Genomic DNA, 21618 nt, shown 5'->3' with positions numbered 1-21618 from the left:
ACTCGGCGTCTTCCGGAACCTAGTTGGATTAAACCCAACTTTGATGGCGTAGCACGTGGTAACCCAGGCCCCTCTAGTGTGGGTTGTGTGGCTAAGGATTGAAATGGTGAAGTCATTGCTAGAGGCAAACAGTGTCTACCCCTGGGAACAAACAATGAAGCTGAAGCAAAAGCTGCTTTGATGGCGGTCCAATCGGCGGGAAGGATTGGTGTGGTGAAAATTCATCTGGAAGGGGACTCTCAAATCATAACCCATGCCATTATTAGGGGTGAAGCACAAAACTGGAAGATAGATAGAGAAATTCAAGGCATTAAAGAACTCCTTACTTCTTTCCAAAGTTTCAAAATTTCCCATGTACTCAGAGATGGATATAAGGAAGCTAACTTGTGTGCCAATCAAGCCTTCGATTTACAAGTAGGCAAAGTCAGAATTGATACTTACCTGACCAATGGCTACAATATGAAATGAATGGTTGAGTTTTCAAATTTGAACTCGGTGTTGTATTTGCCTGATACTTGTGGGAGGTGCAATATGGTGAAAAGGGACAAATTTGAGCTTTAAATGCATGTCAGACCGCGTACGGCGATGCAGCTCATTGGTCGCACACTTCTAAGAAATCCTCACCATATCTTGGGCGGGTGTGATCGCAGAGGAAGGCTGCGTAGTATGGCGAAGGTGGCAGCAACTTCCTAACACACTGTACTTTGTGTGTGAATTAATGGCGGAGTTATTAACCACACATGTTGCCACCTTTGTATGGCGAGGTTCATTTATGACATATAAGGCAAGCCGTCTCTTTGAGTCTTGCCTTAGCTTACACTACAAGCTTAATGCTCAAGGTGCATCGAGGTGGAGGGAGTGCTTGGTGAGTCTGGAATTGAGGTGCGGCCAACTCAAATCGCAATTGGTGCCTCATGACACCCGTTGATCATGGAGCCCAACTTTTCGCTACAAGCATCCAGACCGATGGTGGCCTTTTGGGGCCAAATTTTTTACGAGAGGCTTTCTAATGTGTTCAGGTTCGAGGAGAAGGAATTTCTCACCCGAGTGAAAATAGTTTTGGGTGATGAATACCTGCGAGCTCAGTATAAATAACGCACGAATGCCGATATAGCATCAATATTTGCATCCTAGTGTTTTAAAATTGGTGAGCAAGGAAAAGGTTTGGTGGATTGTAACGAGCTGTGTGAGAGACGAATTGTGTGGAGGATTTGAGAATTTCATGCAGATGTCACATGATAGGATGGGCTTCATTTGCCTAGATGGTGCTTGGCTCCACATGAGTGAACTTCACCACCCCACCCCCCCCCCCCTACGTCCTTATCTGCTATGGAGTGCGAATTGCAATAAGGAGGTGCGTCGTGCGTCGGCGCAAGTGGGTATGCATGGGATAGCAGAATACTTGAAGGCATGGGAAAGACAAGATATCAGGCATGAACTGGAGAAATGGGGTCCTCACGATCAGAAATCCACAGATGCAAGTACTGCTTCCTCTTCAAACAGAAGCGAGGTCAACCGAGGCACTCGAGGAAGAGGCCGACAAAGCACACCCTGTGGATTGGCTTCCCTCCAGAGGATAATGATGACCTGGACATCCCCGAGGAACCACAGGATGGAGACCAGAATGATGATGGGAAAGGCAAGGAACTCATAAGAGCAAGTTGATTGTTTGTCTTTTTGATTTCACAGTCGCTCTGTTATTTTGGATTGAAATTGTAAACTCTGTAAACACTTGTTGTTTTACTGTAGACGTTTAGGGGTGGTTGATATCTCGGCTATGTGCTAAGTTGTAGGGGTTTTTATCTATTTTTGGGTTTGGTTGCATGGATATTTCGAATATGGACTATGATGATGGAGATGTAATTTTGTTCTTTATTAATAAAATTGTACTATTGACCAATCAAAAATAAAATATAGATCTTCTAATTGCTGTTTGATAGTGCACACGTTTACCAAATAGAAAATAAAGCTCATTTTGAACCTCTCCTCCCAACTATTCTCTCTTATTTTAACAACATTTGCAACAATCAATATTTATCAGTAATATTGATCTTGAGATGTATGAATCTAAGAAACAATTCAACCATTTCATATGAAGCTAATAGCCTAATTATGTGAAGTATTTTAATATGTCTTGCATTATTGAAAATTATTCACAAAATAAATGCAAGAGAGAGACCTTCATTTTAGTTTGTAAAGCTTAGTACGATAAGTGCATTGATAGCAAACACAAGAATCAACCCCTAAAAAGTAGAGGCAGTCAGTGATTAGAAAAAAAGTCATGAGAAATAGTGTCATGCAAAAATAAAATAACAAGACCCAACCCACCAGAACAATTATGACCCATTTCGGCCAAATTTTATATCATTCAATTTAGTTATTATCTGCTGCTGTAAATAGTTCAAAAATGGTAAACCTGGTTTTGTGACCTTTCCTACATCATTTGAAGGCTTGCTTTGTGTAGATACAATCTTGGGTTGTGCCAAACCTCCCTCCCTACCATCTCCATGTGTTCCAACTTCATTGGTTTGAATTGAACCTTCAACCCTAACTAGCCCTTCTTGGTGCCTTTCAGAGCTAGCTTCACCTAGCAAAGTCCTTCCGCGATAAGTTGTTTCAAATTCTCTTTTTTTAGTGCTTGACAAATCAGATTCAGATGAGCATATCGGTTCCTCAAGTTTACCATCAAGTCTCTTGTCTGATTTGACACCGGACTTGCTATTCCAACAATTCACTGTTTTGTAGTTCTGGGTTGTAAATATTGAATCAATGTTCTGATTTGGCTTGGCAATGCGTGCATTTTCAAATGTTGGTCTGCAGGTGTCTTTTGCATACTTTATACAAGCATCCCGTGAAGCTAGAACACAAGTTTTCATCTCATGTTCTTCACACGCCTCCCTCTCAGCAATTTGATCACTACTTACCTTTCCAATGTGAAATAGATATTTCCACCACGGAGGTTTGCACTTATTTGAGGCACCAACTGAACACCCCATTCTAGCGCCAGCCTTCATAAGAGCAAGACATGTTACAAAAGAGAGGTCAATAAATGCATAGAATCAAATCATTTGACTTAGAATTTTGAAAATAATATAAAATGAAAAAAAAAATGAACATGTTCTACAAAAGGTTATGCTAGCTTGTATATTTTCAAGTTTAATTACCGTAATTAGTCAAACTTAACGAAAGATATTTTCACTTAGATATCTATAAAGAGTTTTTAAAGCATGTGCATTTTTCTGAGCCTTCGTAACTGTGTTAGCACAAAGCCCATGATGTCTAGAAGCTTTTAGATTAGTGCACTCCTACTAACCAGGACCACCTGAATGAATAACTATACCTGGATTCTGTTAGCGAAACAATCCAAAAAAGCATGGAAGAATTTATGGCAAAAAAGATGAGTTTCTCAGTACCGTAGTCATCCTGATATTTGACAACTTTTGCATAACATCTAGATGACTGAATGGCGGTGCAGGAGCTGCATTTGTTTTCAACTACATAGAATACTGCATTAGGCACAATCCAGTCAGTCTTAGCAACTTGTTAACTCTAGACGCTCAACATTCTATTTCGTTTCTTTATGTTTTGTCAATTTATTGTACAATTATTAGTAGACTTAAATACCATTAGTTGAAGGCTTGGAATGATCCATTAAACATGATTTTGGAAATCTCAGAATTATAAATGACAATACTTGGATGATAAAATATTGCTTCTATAAAAAGATTCATGTTCACTAAGTGCAATAGTTAATTTCAAAAGGCCACAGACATACCAAAAAGAAATCAAACATCTGATGCTATTTTAATATCCAAACAAAATTTCCTATGATCTCCTATTTAAATTTGACATATGGAAGCAACATCCTTGAGGATTTACAACGGGTAGATGGACCTTTATCAGAGGAACTTCAGAGCGATATCCATAGTCACTTGCTTAAAGAACTGTGATCCCTTTCTCTCACCTAATAGGCCTGAGAAAAATTTTCCAGCCTCTGACATATATAACTAGGTAATGTTAAAAGATCAAATTGGAAGTTGGCACCCTGCACCTCCTTCAAGATATTATCTGTAATAGGTTCCAGGATCTGTACATACTAAAGACCTCAAGCCACAATTTAAGAGAAATTGCAAAGGAAGAAAAGATCGATTGACATTTCAGGCCACTTTGTGCCCCATCACCAGATTGAAACCACCAATGATTAAAGATTAGATATTGGAGCTCCTTATCTTATACTGGCAACTCTGTAAGAGATGTGAATCCTTAACAAGCATTGAATTAGATATAATTAAATCATGCAAAATTTCATTTAGCATTTGTCATTTTTTCATGCATTGATTAGTATACAATCAAGTCAGATGTGACCTATGAAGATCTTACGACAAGATTACAAGTGTATCGTAAGCAGACAATACAGAATAGCCACTGTACAATATTGGCAGGAATTGAAGCTACTGAATCATCAATTGATCTGATGAAACCAAACTTTGTACTTGAGGAGACTGTTGAAGAAAAGCCTCTGCAACATGAGGTAAAAAAACCTTGCAACTTGGGGCATTGATGTAACAAATTATCTTCTTCTTGATAAGAAACATTTGATAGAGGCCCATAAACAAGAGGATGAGAGGAAGAAGGAAGAGAAAGATAAATTGGGATCCTAACCTTAAAATATTAATGTCCCAAGAGTTATCATTGCTTGAGGACAAGCAATATTTGGGCAGGGAGGACTGTCATGTGTCCCCTCCTCAACGAGGATAATATTATTTAAAAATAAAGGTGTTTCTTAACACTAAACTATATATCTAATATAAATATAAATTTAATTAAAAATAAAATAATTTTTAGATTTCAAATGAAGGTGCCACTTTTGGGCCCTTATGACCAATCCCAAAAAGGTATGAAGTGGAGATTTTTGGAGTATCAAATTTTGATAAATTTTCCTTCTTTTGCAAGATTGTGAGCAATCAATCAAGGACAGAAAACCTAGATAATTGACTTGCAAGAGGTAAGGAGTGCCACTAGAGAAATCTGTTCAAATTCATGGAATATACTGCCAAGATCAGCCCTAGCAAATACCTGTTGGCATTTTTGATGTTTATGTTGTGATTGTCATTGATGGACACACACTTGCATTGAGATCCCCTTTATATGTATGAGTTAGAGCACAACCGGTATTTGTTCCAACCGGAATGTTGTATTACAGTTTTTAGACTATTGGTGTTTTGCAGAATGTGTTTCCCGGTCTGAAGCAGCATGTTGACCCCAAGCGGTTCGTGGATCCCAAGCGGTACGAGGAATTAAAGCGGCATAACACATTTTTACCAGTCTTCATTTTTGACAAACTGGCAACCGGTATATTGTATGAACCGGTAATACTCTGTGATGAGTTACCAACCGGCATTTTGTGATGAGTTACCATCCACCGATTGTTTGACGATGCCAACACTTTAACGGTGCTTTTTGTGTCGTGTTACCAAGTATGTCCAGGTTCATTAAACCTAGGAAATTGTAATGTAATCCTATTGGACCAACATGAAACCAGATTCCTTTATAAGGACATCATGTCTAGGGTTTTAGGTTGTTGATGTGGCTGTAGCGAAAGTTTATGTTGTTGCTAGGGTTTAAGGTGGTTGAGGAGTTGGAGAGAATATGAATGTGTAGAAGACTGAAGTAATGCTGGAATGCATTAGGAACGAGCTATCAAGGATCTAACCGAGCAGTCTGTGCTATTTACTAGATCAAACACTTGTTGATTACTCACATCTTTGACAAGTCTATAGCCCTTAACCGGGTAGGCCCAAAAGCCTTTGTAAATCCTCTAACAAGGTGGTTCACATCTGTGGATCTAAAATCCTCTAGCAAGGTAGTCTTTAATCGGACTTATCTCCTAACAGAGATTGAGATTTCTAACAGGATCTGTTCTGGTAAAAAACATTGTAAGACCTTAACCGGTCTGGTTCCTATTCTGCAGATAGTTACTTGTGAGTTCCATCTCACCGTGGTTTTTTCCCATTTGGGTTTTGTTGATGCGTTTTTTATGCACATGCGAACACAGAATAAAATACCTAAGGGTACCTTATCCTCTCTTGAGTAAAGTTTTCGAATGCTGAAGATATCGCAAAAAGGATTAATCGGAGAAACTTCAAGGTTCTGTTATGTGGGTTCTCTACTTGTGGATAAGCTCTTTGTGGTATGATGTGATTTTGCTGGAATCACAAGGGGACTTACACTTGATTTTGAAAAAAAAAAGAAAAAGGATGAGGGCGAGGAAAGGATCTAATTCTGACACTAAGAATGTAGGAGCAATGAATAACCTTTGGTGAAATTCTAACTAAGTCTTGTTTTGACATCCCAGGACCATCTCCACAAGGTTAGTGCGATCTTCGGAGGAAAGTTTTATGATGTTCAGATCATCGCTATAAGCATAGACACCATCAGGTTGATGCATATTAGTGAAGAAGCGACAATTGAAGTTAAGCTTAAGCTGAATGATTCCAGTTGACTACACAAGGCAAGTCTGCAATCAACAAACTACTAGTAGTATGTATATACAAATTTCACCATCAATCAAACACATTTCTTCCACTCATCTAATAACATAAAATCAAATCTGAGAAGTATAAAGACCATGCAAATTGTTGAATCGACCCATAGATTTCACCATTTTTTCAATGAAGTTTTACAAGTCTTTTACAACAACATCTTGGCAACAATCTTTGCCTTCTCTTGCTATTCTACTCTAATTGCTATTCTATCAACTGACTATTCACTATTAGCTAACTATTCACCTACTATCAACTATTGACTAACTATTAGCCTTTACAAATGAGGAGCTAGGGCTTATATAGTGCCCTCAATACAATTCGATGGCTCAGATCAACTTGAGATCAATGGGCGAGATCTTACAATGAAAACCCTAATTAGGGTTTGTTACAACAAACTCAATTCTGGCCAATGAAATAATTGCATTATTTGGACACATGTCTTCTCTGGAATATTCGACCAATGGATAGTCAAGGTAGGTACATCGAAGTTTGTGTCATTTTGATGAGCCAGGTACATTGAATCTGGACACGCTGAGGTGGACCAATCCAACTGGAGGAGTGATGACTAGGATGCCACCTTGTCTGACACTTGTAACTTGGTAGATATTCAATTTAATGTTGCTGAGAAGCTAGCTTTAATTAACTCTTTTGAAACTGTCTGCTTCTTCAACGAACCCTTGCTTTAACTTCCTTTGTCTTCGATGTGCAGGATGGATGGTGTACCTTTCCTTCGAATGCTGGACTGGAAGAGGTCATCCCTGATGATGCAAGACCGGAGAAGGTCGTCCTTGATGATGCCAAATTGGAGAAGGTCGTCCTTGTCTTGCCCTGGTCCCCTTTTAACTGCAAGACAAACAAAAAGATGATTAAGGACACATAATAAATTCATTTCAACATAGCATTTCCTACCTTAAATCATCAACAAGAAGATATCAAAATGAAGTTTGCTTAAAATTCTTTCCAAGGACAGGCTCCATAAGAATTTCACCCTGGACCCTTTGGAAGGATCAGGAGCGAATTTTGCATTCCTGGCTCAAATTCTTCTCACCTTGTGATCATACTTGCTTAGATACATGTCCAAGGACGTCCTCATTCTCAACCAACACCAAGCTTGATGTAAATTTGGGGCAAAAATGGAGGTTTTAAGAATTTCGCTCTGGACCCTTTGGAAGGGTCAGGAGCGAAATTCAAGCTTTAGGTCTTAATTCCTCATCTCCTTCACTTCAATTCATCCTACAGAGCAAAGAAACATCATTTCAGCCTCAACTACGCCTTAGGACTCAAAGTCTTGACTTGACACAAGGAGAAAATAGGGATTTTGATGAATTTCGCTCTGGACCCTTTGGAAGGGTCAGGAGCGAAATTCCAATTTTAGCTCAAAATTCACATTTTTGAAGGTGAAACATCTTTCCAAGGCATTCTAAATAGCTTCTCTCACCCTACTATAGGCCTGAGTTAGCACAAAATTTGGAGAAAAGGATGGTTTTAGTGTTTTTTGCTCTGGACCCTTTGGAAGGGTCAGGAGCGAATTTCTTGCTTGTAGTTCACTTCTTCATCATTTCAACTTCAATCCACCTCACAAGGCAAGGAAATACTTCTCTTCTTTCATCCAACCCAAGATTAACTTGATTTTGCAAGGCAAAATAGGTGATTGAAGGATTTTCGCCCTGGACCCTTTGGAAGGGTCAGGAGCGATTTTCCTCCTCTGGCCTAAAATCATCATTTTTGGAGACAACCATCAACTCAAGGGCAATCTCAAGGGCATCTTTCACCTTGGCCTAGGCATAGTTTAGCATAAATTTGAAAGGAATAGGTAGATTTTGGGATTTTCGCTCTGGACCCTTTGGAAGGGTCAGGAGCGAAAATCTTGTTTTAGGGCTATTTCGCCATCCTTTCAACTTCAAATCACCTCCAAGACTTAGAACACCTTGCCTCACTCCTCTCCAGGGTATAAAAACCAAAAACTTGACTTCATTTGCAAGGAAAAAAGGGTGATTCTAGGAATTTCGCTCTGGACCCTTTGGAAGGGTCAGGAGCGAAATTCTCATTTTGGCTTCAAAATTTGCATTCTTGGCGACCAAAATCCACTCTAAGGCAATCTAAATGACTTCTCGCACCCTTGTCCACATTTGACTTTGCTCAAATTGGAAGAAAAGATGTTTTTTAGGATTTTCGCTCTAGACCCTTTGGAAGGGTCAGGAGCGAAAATCACTTTTAGGCTCAATTCCTTCATCTTTCATGGTTTCTAGCAACTTAAAGTCACTCTCAGGGGCAAATTCTCCTTGATTTTACCTTATCCCACACTTGATCTAGCAAAAAATTGATAGCAAAGAGAGGTTTTGAGAAAATTCGCTCTGGACCCTTTGGAAGGGTCAAGAGCGAAAATCTCATTCTTGACCAAAAATCATCATTCTTTCAACTTGAAACTTCTTTGCAAGGTAGAATTTCATCTTTCATTGCCCTAGGAACAAGGTTTCAAGCCCAGGAAAGGTCAAAAGGGTAGGCTTGTAAGGAATTTTGCTCTGGACCCTTTGGAAGGGTCAGGAGCGAAATTTCCTTTCCTGGCTAAAATCCTTCATTTTCAACTTTACCAAACACTCTCAAAGGCTATATCATGTTCTTTCTCCTTCTCATCATGTCTTGGACACCAAATCTTAGTCAAACAAGGAAAGAAATGCATCTTAGGAAGATTTTCGCTCTCGACCCTTTGGAAGGGTCAAGAGCGAAAATCTTGATTTAGGCTAAATTCTTCATTACTCCCTTTCAAAACAACCCCAAGAGGCAAAGACAAGCTATCTCACTTCCATCCATGCCATAAAAGACCAAGGACTTGACCTCCTTCAATGCAAAAATAAGAGTTTTTAGGGATTTCGCTCTGGACCCTTTGGAAGGGTCAGGAGCGAAATTTCCTTTTTGGTCCAAAATCCTTCATTTTTCAATGCTTTCAAACATTCCAAAGGCTACAAGATGTCCATCTTTCCTTTCGAGATACTCTGAAAATCAAAATTTAGTCAAATTTAGGAGGAAATGAGCTTTAAGAAGATTTTCGCTCTGGACCCTTTGGAAGGGTCAGGAGTGAAAATCTCATTCTAGGCTAGATTACTCACTTTTCAAACTTCAAACCACTTCAAGAAGCAAAGTTAGACCATTTTCCACCTAAGGAACAAGATTTCAAGACCATTCAAGGCAACAAATGAGGTTTATGATGAATTTCGCTTTGGACCCTTTGGAAGGGTCAGGAGCGAAATTCTCCTTTAAGCCAAAATCTTGCTCTTCAAAATCAACCAACTCCATCTCAAAGCAAGAACATACCAATTCACCCCCAAACATGCCCTAGAAACCAACACTTAGCCAAAATTGGGAAGGAAAAATGGGCTACAAAGATTTTCGCTCTGGACCCTTTGGAAGGGTCAGGAGCGAAAATCATGTTTTGGGTTTGATCCTTGACTTTTCCAACTTTCACCCTCTTTGGGAGGCAAACAAAGATCCTTCCTCATGCATCTCCACCTTGGTCCTGACTTTGGCTAAAGGAAAAATGAGTGCTTTCAAGAATTTCGCTCTGGACCCTTTGGAAGGGTCAGGAGCGAAATTCTAATTCTTGGCTAAAATCTTCACCTCATCCACCTTTACTCACCTCTTAAGGTTAGAACATTCACAAACACCTTCACACATGCCTCAAAAACTAGGAATTTGGTCTTGACAAGTGATAAATTGAGGTGCACAAGGATTTTCGCTCTAGACCCTTTGGAAGGGTCAGGAGCGAAAATCACAATCTTGGCCAAAATCCCACCTTGGTTCACTCCATTCTCCATCAAACTTGATCAATTCAACTTCCTTCTTTCACTGTCAAGATATTCCATCACCCAACTTGGTCTAGGCAAGGTCCAACTGGGTTTTCAGGGCCAAGGAAGGCAAGACAGGGAGATTTCGCTCTGGACCCTTTGGAAGGGTCAGGAGCGAAATTCTCATTTTTGGCTAGCTTTCATCATCTTGAGGTCCAAAAATTCCTCTTCAAGGCAAATATGCACTAAAACCTACCAAATCATGCCTTAGAAGCTCCTAACTTGGTCAAGCTAAGAAGCACAATAGAGGAAATATGAATTTCACTTTGGACCCTTTGGAAGGGTCAGGAGCGAAATTCACCTTTTGAGCCAATTTCTCACATATTTTCTCCTCCTCACACCTTGGACAAACTTCATTAGGCCCCCTTTCCTCATGATCATGCAAATTTCTCCTTTAGGTTGACATATAGCTCCAGTTTTTGTGGAAAATAGGGTTTTACATGAATTTCGCTCTGGACCCTTTGGAAGGGTCAGGAGCGAAATTCCCATTCTAGGCTCAATTCACCTTCAAACTGGCTTGAATTTGTCCTAGGCTATGTTGTCCACATTTTTGGATTCTCAAAAATGTGACAACCCCTACAAATTTTTGCCTAAAAAGTGTCATTTTTGTCTCCAAGGCACGTTTTACGAGGTACAAAACTCACATTTGATAGTGTCAAATCATTGGGGGGTGTCTTTGCCATCATTGTCCAAGTTTTGGTGAGTTTTGATCTTCCTTTTCCTAGCTTTCTGTGCAATTTCGGGTTTCAGAACAGTCACTGCAAGTTGAAGATTTTACTCTATGGCACGCTTCCTGAGGCATAAATTCGCCCCATCCTTGGGCTGGATCGATCGTTGATCCATCCCCAAGCTACGTTTCGAATTTCGTCGCGTTTTGAGTCCGTTTGCTATGTTTTTGCTTCAATGTAGGGGAATTTTTCGATGATTACCAGTAACTGGTAATTTGTTTTTCAAACCTCCCTTGAAGCTTTTAGGCTTGTAGGGGAATTTTTCTCCAATTGCAAGTTTTTATAAAACTTGTAATGGGGGTTTTACCAGTAGCTTGACTTTAAGTGTTTAAAAACTTGTAAATAGGATTTTAAAACCCCTTGACATGTCTTTATAACTTAAAGTTGTTTTTATAATGTTAAAATAAAACTTGTAAATGGGATTTTAAAACCCCTTTACATGTTTTAAGTGAAATCACTTGTAAAGGGAATTTTATTTCCCTATTACAAGTAATTTTACTTGTAATTTCTTTTCTAAAACCCGATTTTGCTCATAAAGTGCATTTTTGAGGATTTTAAACTTGTAATTTCTTTTCTAAAACCCGATTTTGCTCATAAAGTGCATTTTTGAGGATTTTAAACTTGTAGTTGCATTTCTAAATCCCGATTTTGCCTAACACGTTGAAAAAGTGAAATTTTAAACTTGTTATATCCTCCAAAAAACCCGATTTTCATTGTTTCATGCATTTTAAACTTGCTATTTGTTCCCAAAAACCCGATTTGCAAGGAAAAACATTTTTTTTTTAGGATTTTTAGCAATTTTTTGTGGAAAATTTGTTGGAGGAGGAAGGCGTTTAGGATTCCTTCCTATTTCCATGCAATTTCAAACACCTTTCACGCCACATGGAGGTTAAGATTGCTGGTTTTTATGTTTTATAATAGCAGCTACGTTTTTTCAAAAAACCACGTTTTTTTGCCATTTGGAATGCCACGAATCAGCAATGTTATGAATCGTTTTGGCTTGGTATGCTAAGGCGTTGAGGTTAGAAAGAGTCTTGGCCATTTTCCATGCCATTTCTCATGCATTTGCTGCCACGTTTTTCAGTTTTGGGCATTTTTTCAAAAACGTGGCTAGGGTTTGAGGATTGCGGTTTGTGTTTACTTAAGAGTTTTCCTTTCTTCTTCCAAAGATTAATCATCTTGTTGAAGAAGCATTTTCAGATTGGAGCAAGGTAAGATTTCTTTTCTTCTTGTTTCATTTTTCTAATTTGTAAATGGTTGGTTCTTCCCCAAAAATCGGTTTTTGTGAGAGGAAATTCCCCATTTTACAAAGAAATTTGTAAAGCAAAGTTGTTCTTCCCCTTTGGAATTTCTCCTTCTTTACTTGCATTCGGGTTTTAAAAACTCGATTGCAAGTAAGAGGAAAATTAGTGTTCTTCCCTTTTTGGACAAAGACTTAATTTTCTTTGGTCCAAAAATCAAGTTTCAAAATAAAAAAGATGTGTTCTTCCCAAATTTGCAAAAAGATTTGCAAGTGTAAAGAGTTCTACCTCTTGATGTGTTCTTCCCAATCATTTGCAAGAGGAATGTTTTGAGTGTTCTTCCCTTTTTGGACAAAGACTTAACCTTCTTTAGTCCAAAAATCCAGCTTCAATGACGAAAAAATCAAGTTCTTCCCAATTTCGGGTTTTGAAATCCGGATTGCAAGTTGAAAGTTCTTCCCATTTTTGCATTGACAAAGTTCCAAGTGATCTTCTTGAAATTCATTTTTACCTATCCGCTTCCAATTCCCTCATCCGTACATACCATTTCATCCACTCATTTCACACATTCATTTATTTTCCCCATTTAAAGTCTACCTGCAGTCAGCCATCCAGAACCCGAAATTGATCCAAAATGCACTCAAAAAACACTTGAAAATGAGTTTTAAAGGTCCAATTACAAGTGCAAACTTGTAGTTACCCATTACACATATGAAGTTGCATGTTTGTTCCCACATTTGCAAGTTAATGCTCTTGTTTTTCCCACACATGTAATGCAGCTTCCAAAACCCGAAATTCACTTGTGAGCCCATTTTTGCATCAATTTATCCCTTCCCTTGTCAGTCCGGTTTGCACACACGATCTACCAAATCAATGGATTGAGGCATGGGCCTTATTTTGCAAGAAGATTTCAAGATTGGAGGATGATACAAAGAAGAGATACGACAACAATTCATGGTTAGAGCATAGAATGCTTTCAAGACAAAGATGGTCATTACATGAAAAGAGGAAGGCAACCCTTTCCCTCCCGAAAAGATAGTACTACCCCAAGCAAGAAGACAAAGATGCAAGTTCCCATTCCGGTTCAAGATGTCTTTACCAATCCAGAGTACTTCAAGTTCTTGCATCCTGAAGCAGCATGAAGATCATCACAGACAAAGGATGATGCAGTTAGAGTCGTGTCTTTAGACACATGGAATAATTTTAGTTATGCATTTGTAATTTTGTTTTGACAAGTTACATGTAAAAGTATTTTTTGTAAAACGCAAGTTACACATTACTTGCACTTTTGTAATTACATGTAAGGCAACTACAAGTTGTGTCCGATTAGGACTGTAGTTGGAATAAGTCTTAGTTAGTTAATGAAGTCATAATTAGTTGTTGAATAGGTCTTGGTGGTTGAGGGAATTTCTCAAGTTAGTTAGGATCCTCCCACCTTTTTCTCAAGGCTCCTCTCCTATAAATAGAAGAGAGGGTCCTTTGTAATCGATATCTTTTGGAAAGCAAGTAAAAACTCTGCCAAATTTACAGCAAGAAGTCTTTGAGCTTATGTATGTGAATTGAAAGTTTTGAAGAATAATAAAGAAGGATTACTCAAGTTTTGAGTCTTTGAGCTACATGTTTGAGTTTGAATCTTTTTATTTCTTCCATACAAAATGTTTCTAAAGGAGCTTAGTCTAATCTGATTTGAAGTCTTTGAGCTGCAAGTAGAGAAGATTAATTAAAATAGGAAAATCTCTAGAAGGAGCAGCAAGTCTTTGAGCTTGCGTCTATTCTTGAGGAAAAATTATTGTTTGATAAGAAATAGCAGCAAGTCTTTGAGCTTGCATTAGTTCTTGTCTTTGTGTTGAAAGAATAGATTATTCCAGTCTTTGAGCTGTTGTCTTTTATTCATTGTAAAATTTAGTATAGCAAAGGGTAGATAGGACTTCCAATAGTCAAATCTTTGAGCCTGATATTGTTGTCCCGTCCCGAAGAAAGTGACGGGAGTCTTTGAGCTTTCAGGTTCATTTCCTTTCTCTCGTTTTCATTTGAGTTGTTACCATTATTATACATTTTCTTGCTATCACTTTTCTAAGGAGAGAAAAGGATATAGGCTTCCTTGAAGAAAAAGAAAGACTGTTGTCCCATCCTGTTTTTATTTCAGTTTTAGATAGATAGGGGGAGCCTTCCCTTAATTAGGAGAGTTTCATATTCACACCCTGTGGTTGAAGCCACAATTTTGTTTGCTTTCACGAGTGTACAAAATTTTCAACCAACAGGCTAGATCTTTGATTCATCCCTTCCATTCCTTAGCCAAATTTGCTCAACCACTCACTGACTTCTTCGAACTCAAACGGGACACCACCAGCAAAACCAAGCCTAAGGAAGACCTTGAAAAACGCCCTTAACTTGGAGCATCAACTGACTCACCCTAGCTCAAGCAAAGCCTGCTATCCAGTGATCCTCCTGATAGCACTCACCATGCAAAAGCTAACAGATTAAAACCTAAAAGACCCAGAAAACAAACCCTAAAAAGCAAAAAGCAGGGGTCCCCATTTGCAATGGGGCGATGTGTGAATACGTCACAACAAGTTTCCACGTCAAAATCTCATGTGTTATGGTGTTTGTGCTTTTGTGGGTGAATGCATTATTTTCTATTTGGTTTGCATGTGTGCTAACCAGTTTGTCTGCTAAACTGTTTTACCGGTTTACTGTTAGTCTTGTAAAGTGTTTAAGTGCAAAGATTTTTGGCATACTAATTCACCCCCCCCTCTTAGTATTCATCAATTGGTATCAGAGCCTACCTTTCTATACGTTTAACCACTTGGAAAGAGATATGGGGGAATACTCTATAAGGGAACTTACTCATCGGCTCACTCAGTCTGAGCAAGCCTATGATGATCGTATGGTCAAATACAAGGTGTCTCAAGCAAAAAGGAGAGAACATGCAGAAAAGCTGATGGAGCTATCTGAAAATAGTTCTTCAGATGAAGCAGACATGGAAGCCCTAATTGAGAAGTAAATAAGTTGAATGAATCAAACTCCAACCTAAGAAAGGAGCTGGAAGGACTGACTATCCGGATGTGTCAAGAGCTTGAGAACCAGAAGAAAGCTGAAGATCTGGTGAAAGAAAGAGATCATGAGATCTCCAAGCTGAAACAAGAGATCAATGCCCTAACTGCTCAACTCCATGCAAGCAAAGTGGAAAAGGAAGACATGCAAGGTGAACTGAACAATGTCATCTCTGAGAATGAAAACCTGATGGAAACAAATGCTGCTATTTCCAAAGAACTCTCTGAGTCAAAGAAAATACTTGCTAAGTTCAACAAGAGCACTGTCAAGCTAGAGCAAAAGCTTGAATCTGCCAAACCAGTCAAGAATACTGATGGACTTGGCTATTCCGGTCATGAGGAAGGTGAGACCTCTGGTACAAATGCTGGAGCATCAAAGAAACAACCGGCATCAAAGGGTAAAGGTAAGCAAAAGTTTAAACCTGTTTGCTTTAACTGTCTTAAAGAAGGACATACTGCCAATGTGTGTAGGAGTAAGGCTTACAACAATTTTCCTTATTTTCTAAATGAAAAGCCTAGATCCTATAGATTCAATGGTAACTGTTATGCATGCAACAAGTATGGGCATAGAGCATCTGAATGCAGGTCTGTTATGAACAACACTGGAAGATATCCTTAGAGGACCCAAGGAGTTGGTCCTGAACCTTTTGTGAACCGAAATCACAACCAGTTTAATGCCTTCAATCATCAGCCAAGAAGCGGTGGCTATCAAGCGGCAACCGGATGGAGAGCAAACTGTATGGTCTGTCATGGTCATGGTCACACTGCTGCAACATGCAGAAGGAAGAATGGAAACATGAACAATGGACCTTGGGGAGCACCTAGATTGGTCTGCTATCACTGCAACAAACTAGGTCACGTTGCCAGATTCTGTAGATCAAGAAAGAACATATCTGATGATATACCGGTCACTCCGGAAGGAAACATTGATGTTGACACTGTTCAAGCAAATATAAACAAAATCTGGAAGAAGAAACCAATCGTGTTACTAGAGGAACCGATTTCTGCACCTAGTGTGGAAATTACGGAACCGGCAAACTAAGCTTCAAAAAAGCTTAGGGGGAGCAATCGGCGAAATGTTTCGAACCCCCGGTTGACACCGGTAAAAGAACTTAACCGGTATGCGATACCTGTCATTTGGTGGAAGACTGGAAACGGTAAAAGGCAAATTAGGGTTTATGCCCTAATAGTGGAGCATTTATTGTGGTAGGTGAGGAATATGTTTAAAACGATTTTTCAAATCATTTCTCACTATCAGTTTTCGAACGAAGAAAAGTTTTCCAAAGAGCAAAGCGAAGAAAAGGTGATTTGTGCTGAGATTTTGAGAAATTGAGAAACCGCGAAGGAGATTCAAATTCAAATTGCAAACAGTCAAGTGAAGAACGCAAAGCGGTGATTCTGCAACCGACGGAGTGTGAAGTGAAGGAGAATCTAAAAGCCCTAAATTCACGTGTTTCAAAAGGTATTTCTCAATTTTTAAAGTTTCTATCATGGCTTCCGCATCTCATACCAATTCTAGTGCATCTGTCGAGTCTGCAAGTTTTATTCAACGCAAGTCTAAGTATAATGCCCTATCACAAGTTCCGGCTGGTGTTATAGTAGAAGAAGAGATTTCTGATTACATAGATTGCAAGATTGAAGACCTAGGGTCTCTAGCTATCCACTCCCAGCTAGGTTTGTTCTGTGGACAAGATAAAAAGATCGAACCGGAGTATAGTATCTTGGAGAAGAAGAAGCTCCACAATGCTGCTTATTTCCTGGAGGATTTCACAGATGATCACATTAGGATCATTCTGAGCAGAGTTCATGGTGACAAGATGTACCTGGAAAGAATGCATGATATAACACCACAAGCAATTCATGCCGTCACCGATTTCTGCAATACAGGGGATGTGCCAGCCCTAAGGACGGTAAGCAAAACTGAAATGTCCAAGCTCACCGGTTCAGTGAGCGACTCACGAGGTATGACCGTCAATTCTATCAAGGATGATCTGGTGAAGTATGCATGTATGGTGATTGGATACCGGACATTCTTAGCCAGCAAAATTAACTCTGTATCTACTACAGCGGTAAATGCCGCTTACCGGATGATCAAGGAGGATGCATCATTTGACCTATGCACCGGTATACAAAGGCAACTCCTATTAAATCTGAAGTCGATCAAACAGGATAATGCACTGAGGTTCAAGTTTGGACAACTATTGGTTGGGTTGTTCTTTTACTTTCAAGGATACTTCCCAGGAGTGGGAGACATTCAGTGGTCGGCGGACCAACCGGTTACCAAACAAATAAAGGAAAGTTTGCAAGCAGTGGGAACCGGTTACCCTAAAGTTCTGAACAAGTATTTTGATAAGTTCAAACGGAAAATGAGCCAAAGAATGAGAATATCAGGTGACATCGTCAAGAAATATGAAGACGATATCTGTTTCACCATCAAGGTGGATCAATGCATAATGGAGGCTGTTGAGCCTAGAGTGGAAGAAGTGGAGCCAATCGGCTATGAGGTGATGTATGATATGCTGGAAGGGTATGCCTCTACCCTTATTGCCTCACCGCTTGATCCTAAGGCAAAGAGAACCAGCACCTACCTAGAGAGGTTAACACCGGTTGAGGAACCACCAGCAAAGAAAGGAAAAGAGCCTTCAGTGAAGAAGGGAAAAGAAGTGCCATCCACATCTGCACCGATTACAACAGCAAGTCCAAAAGTGACCAAACGGTCACCGGCCAAGAAGAAACCGGAAGCGGCACCGGCTAAAGTCTTCGAGAGGAAAAGGAAGACAAAAAGCAATACACCGGACTCAGAGGAAACTATGTCTGAGGAGCAGCCCAAGAAGGCGAGACAGACAAGAAAGAAGACAAAGAATGAACCGGCATCATCTGCACCGGTAAATATAGATATCTCTTCCTATAAACCTTTGACACGTTGTCAAAGAACAATAAAGAATATTAGGAGAAAATTGCTACATGATTTAATTGAGTATTTTGATGACTTTAATGATGATGAAAAGGAAGCGGTTGAAAAGGAAATAATTGAGTATTTATGTGTTAATGACTGGTCGCCTTCAGAAATTAGATCTGAAACACCGGATTCTTTGTATAAGTCTTTAGACAATAAATGCGCATTGTCATTGATGGACACACACTTGCATTGAGATCCCCTTTATATGTATGAGTTAGAGCACAACCGGTATTTGTTCCAACCGGAATTTTGTATTATAGTCTTTAGACTATTGGTGTTTTGCAGAATGTGTTTCCCGGTCTGAAGCGACATGTTGACCCCAAGCGGTTCGTGGATCCCAAGCGGTACGAGGAATTAAAGCGGCATAACACATTTTTACCAATCTTCATTTTTGACAAACCGGCAACCGGTATATTGTATGAACCGGTAATACTCTGTGATGAGTTACCAACCGGCATTTTGTGATGAGTTACCATCCACCGATTGTTTGACGGTGCCGACACTTTAACGGTGCTTTTTGTGTCGTGTTACCAAGTATGTCCAGGTTCATTGAACCTAGGAAATTGTAATGTAATCCTATTGGACCGACATGAAACCAGATTCCTTTATAAGGACATCATGTCTAGGGTTTTAGGTTGTTGATGTGGCTGTAGCGAAAGTTTATGTTGTTGCTAGGGTTTAAGGTGGTTGAGGAGTTGGAGAGAATATGAATGTGTAGAAGACTGAAGTAATGCTGGAATGCATTAGGAACGAGCTATCAAGGATCTAACCGAGCAGTCTGTGCTATTTGCTAGATCAAACACTTGTTGATTACTCACATCTTTGACAAGTCTATAGCCCTTAACCGAGTAGCCCAAAAGCCTTTGTAAATCCTCTAACAAGGTGGTTCACATCTGTGGATCTAAAATCCTCTAGCAAGGTAGTCTTTAATCGGACTTATCTCCTAACAGAGATTGAGATTCCTAACAGGATCTGTTCTGGTAAAGAACATTGTAAGACCTTAACCGGTCTGGTTCCTATTCTGCAGATAGTTACTTGTGAGTTCCATCTCACCGTGGTTTTTTCCCATTTGGGTTTCCACGCCAAAATCTCATGTGTTATGGTGTTTGTGCTTTTGTGGGTGAATGCATTATTTGCTATTTGGTTTGCATGTGTGCTAACGGTTTGTCTGCTAAACTATTTTACCAGTTTACTATCAGTCTTGTAAAGTGTTTAAGTGCAAAGATTTTTGGCATACTAATTCACCCCCCCCACTCTTAGTATTCATCAATACCATTGTGGACAACTTGGAGGTATTTATGAGACATTTCAAATGTTTTGACCCTACCACCAACAAACCCTAGCATTGGTTCAAGAAATTCATCCTTTTGAGGAGGTCATGTCCAGAAATCCCTTGGGATTCATAGGGTGCACTTGTAAATAGAGGTGCAACAACAGTGCTCTTAGTTGTTGTCCATACCTAGAGTCTATTTTGCCAGTACCAACTAGGGGTGTGTTTAGGCTGGATGCAAATTTAACTAGAAAATGACAACTAGAGTATTTCCAAGTCAAACAAGGTGTCCTGGACAGTCTAGTAACATCTACACCCAAGCCATAATTGCATATATTATGCAATTGTATCTATATTACGATGATATTATAAAGTCTGATTTCATGAACACTATTATGTACATGTGGATTCATCTGATTCAGAAATGATACTATAAATGGTTCTTTACAGCAAATTGAATGATGTCTCTAGTTTGTTACAAATTCATAAATGCATGTTGAGGAATTCACCAATCATAATACTCTTCATCTCTAAAACCCTAGATTGAAAAATTGAACAATGTGGGCAAAGTACTCCTACGTTGGCCTAATGGTGGAGAACCTGTACTTGTTGGTGCATGTTTTATGACACATTGAACACAGAATAAAGATGTCCAAAAGACACTCTATCCTCTCTTGAATAAAATCATTGCGTATGCTAAGATTGCAAAGACGATCATATGGCAATTCCAAGGTTTACACTGCGAACTAGCGACTTTCATGTTGGATATAGCTCATTTGGTGATGTTTGCTGGTAATCCAAGGGGGACTTGCAGATTTTATTCACAATGAAAACTTTCAGCTATGAAAACTCTTTATTATTTTTTTGGGGGATTTTCGATTTTTGGATTTCAAAAAAAGGAAAAAAGGAAAAGGATTCAAGAATTCTATACTATTCCTAGGAATTTAAGAGATAGTAGTGATTGGGTGAACCTAAACCACACTTTGGTTCGCCAACTTAAACAACTAAACAAAGTGGGTGCAATCTATAGAGTTTTTGAAAACTAACAAAAGGCCCAAATCAAACAGAGATCAATGGCCGAGATCGAAACACAGATACCCTGAATAGGGTTTACAATAGTTATCCAACAAGAGCAAATAAAAGAAAGACGTATCATAGGGGCTTTCTTCTAGAAGAATGCATCCTTATCCCTTTTTTGTGGCAGCATATTCGATGAACCTAGACACGAGGATTAACCTCTTCCATTGTGACATGCCGCATCATGTTTATCTTGAATTCAATCACGTCCAAGTCATCAACATAGGTGGCAAAAGCATTCTCCCAATTCAATTCTTGTTTCTAAAAGGCATCACTGATGGAAAAGAAGGTGGATCCCTTCGTCAAATTTTGCCAAAGGATCGGTCCTGTGAAAGTGAAGAAATTCTCTTGAGCTTTGACCTTCAAAATTTCCTCGTTCATTTCATTTTCTCGAATTACTTTCTTTCCAAGCACATCAGCAGCCATAAGGAAAATCTTATTTTGAATTTCTTTAATCAGCTCTTCAATTTTGACGCCATCAACCTTCACCTTTTCTAAAACTTCATTTCTTGCTATCAATGCCCAATACCAAGTGTTGAAGTCATAGATATCTCCAGCAGCAATTACTTGTCCATCTATTAATTCTTGTTTGGGAATTCCTTTCAGCACCTTCAAGCATGGGATTACTTTATCTTGAATATTTTGAAGAAGCTCCAACATTTCCACCATGTCTTGAATTCTAGATAAGAATGAAGAAGTTTGCCCATGTGTCAATATCAATTCCTCTACAAACGTGACAACTTCATTATTGGTGTTTGCCATCCATTCCTCAGTTTCTTTAGTTGTCACCTTCATTTCTTCAAAGTCTTCAACTGTTTCCTGTGGAAGAGCCAAAGGCGGGGGAACCACTGCATCTCCTTGAGCAATAGGATTGATCAAGTGCTGGATGTAATTCCTCAGCTG

General features: G+C 39.2%; 1 protein-coding gene across 4 annotated transcripts in view; it reads right to left on the bottom strand.

The window, feature by feature from the left end:
- Positions 1 to 2184: 2184 nt before the first annotated feature.
- The window catches only part of LOC131068006 (uncharacterized), a 94375-nt gene continuing 74941 nt past the window's right edge, over positions 2185 to 21618 (bottom strand). For 3 of the 4 annotated variants that reach the window (XM_059207470.1, XM_059207469.1, XM_058003196.2), the window contains one exon: positions 2185 to 3008. In XM_059207470.1, coding sequence (XP_059063453.1) covers positions 2337 to 3008 — 672 coding nt within the window. In that variant the 3' untranslated portion in view covers positions 2185 to 2336. Of the gene's footprint in view, positions 3009 to 3413; positions 3507 to 21618 lie in introns of all 4 variants that reach the window. The other variant, XM_058003199.2, reaches the window with a different exon arrangement.

Source organism: Cryptomeria japonica, chromosome 6 (assembly GCF_030272615.1).
Source record: "Cryptomeria japonica chromosome 6, Sugi_1.0, whole genome shotgun sequence".
In the NCBI taxonomy this organism is placed as follows: Eukaryota; Viridiplantae; Streptophyta; class Pinopsida; order Cupressales; family Cupressaceae; genus Cryptomeria; species Cryptomeria japonica.
This window is presented reverse-complemented; position numbering and strand designations above follow the sequence as displayed.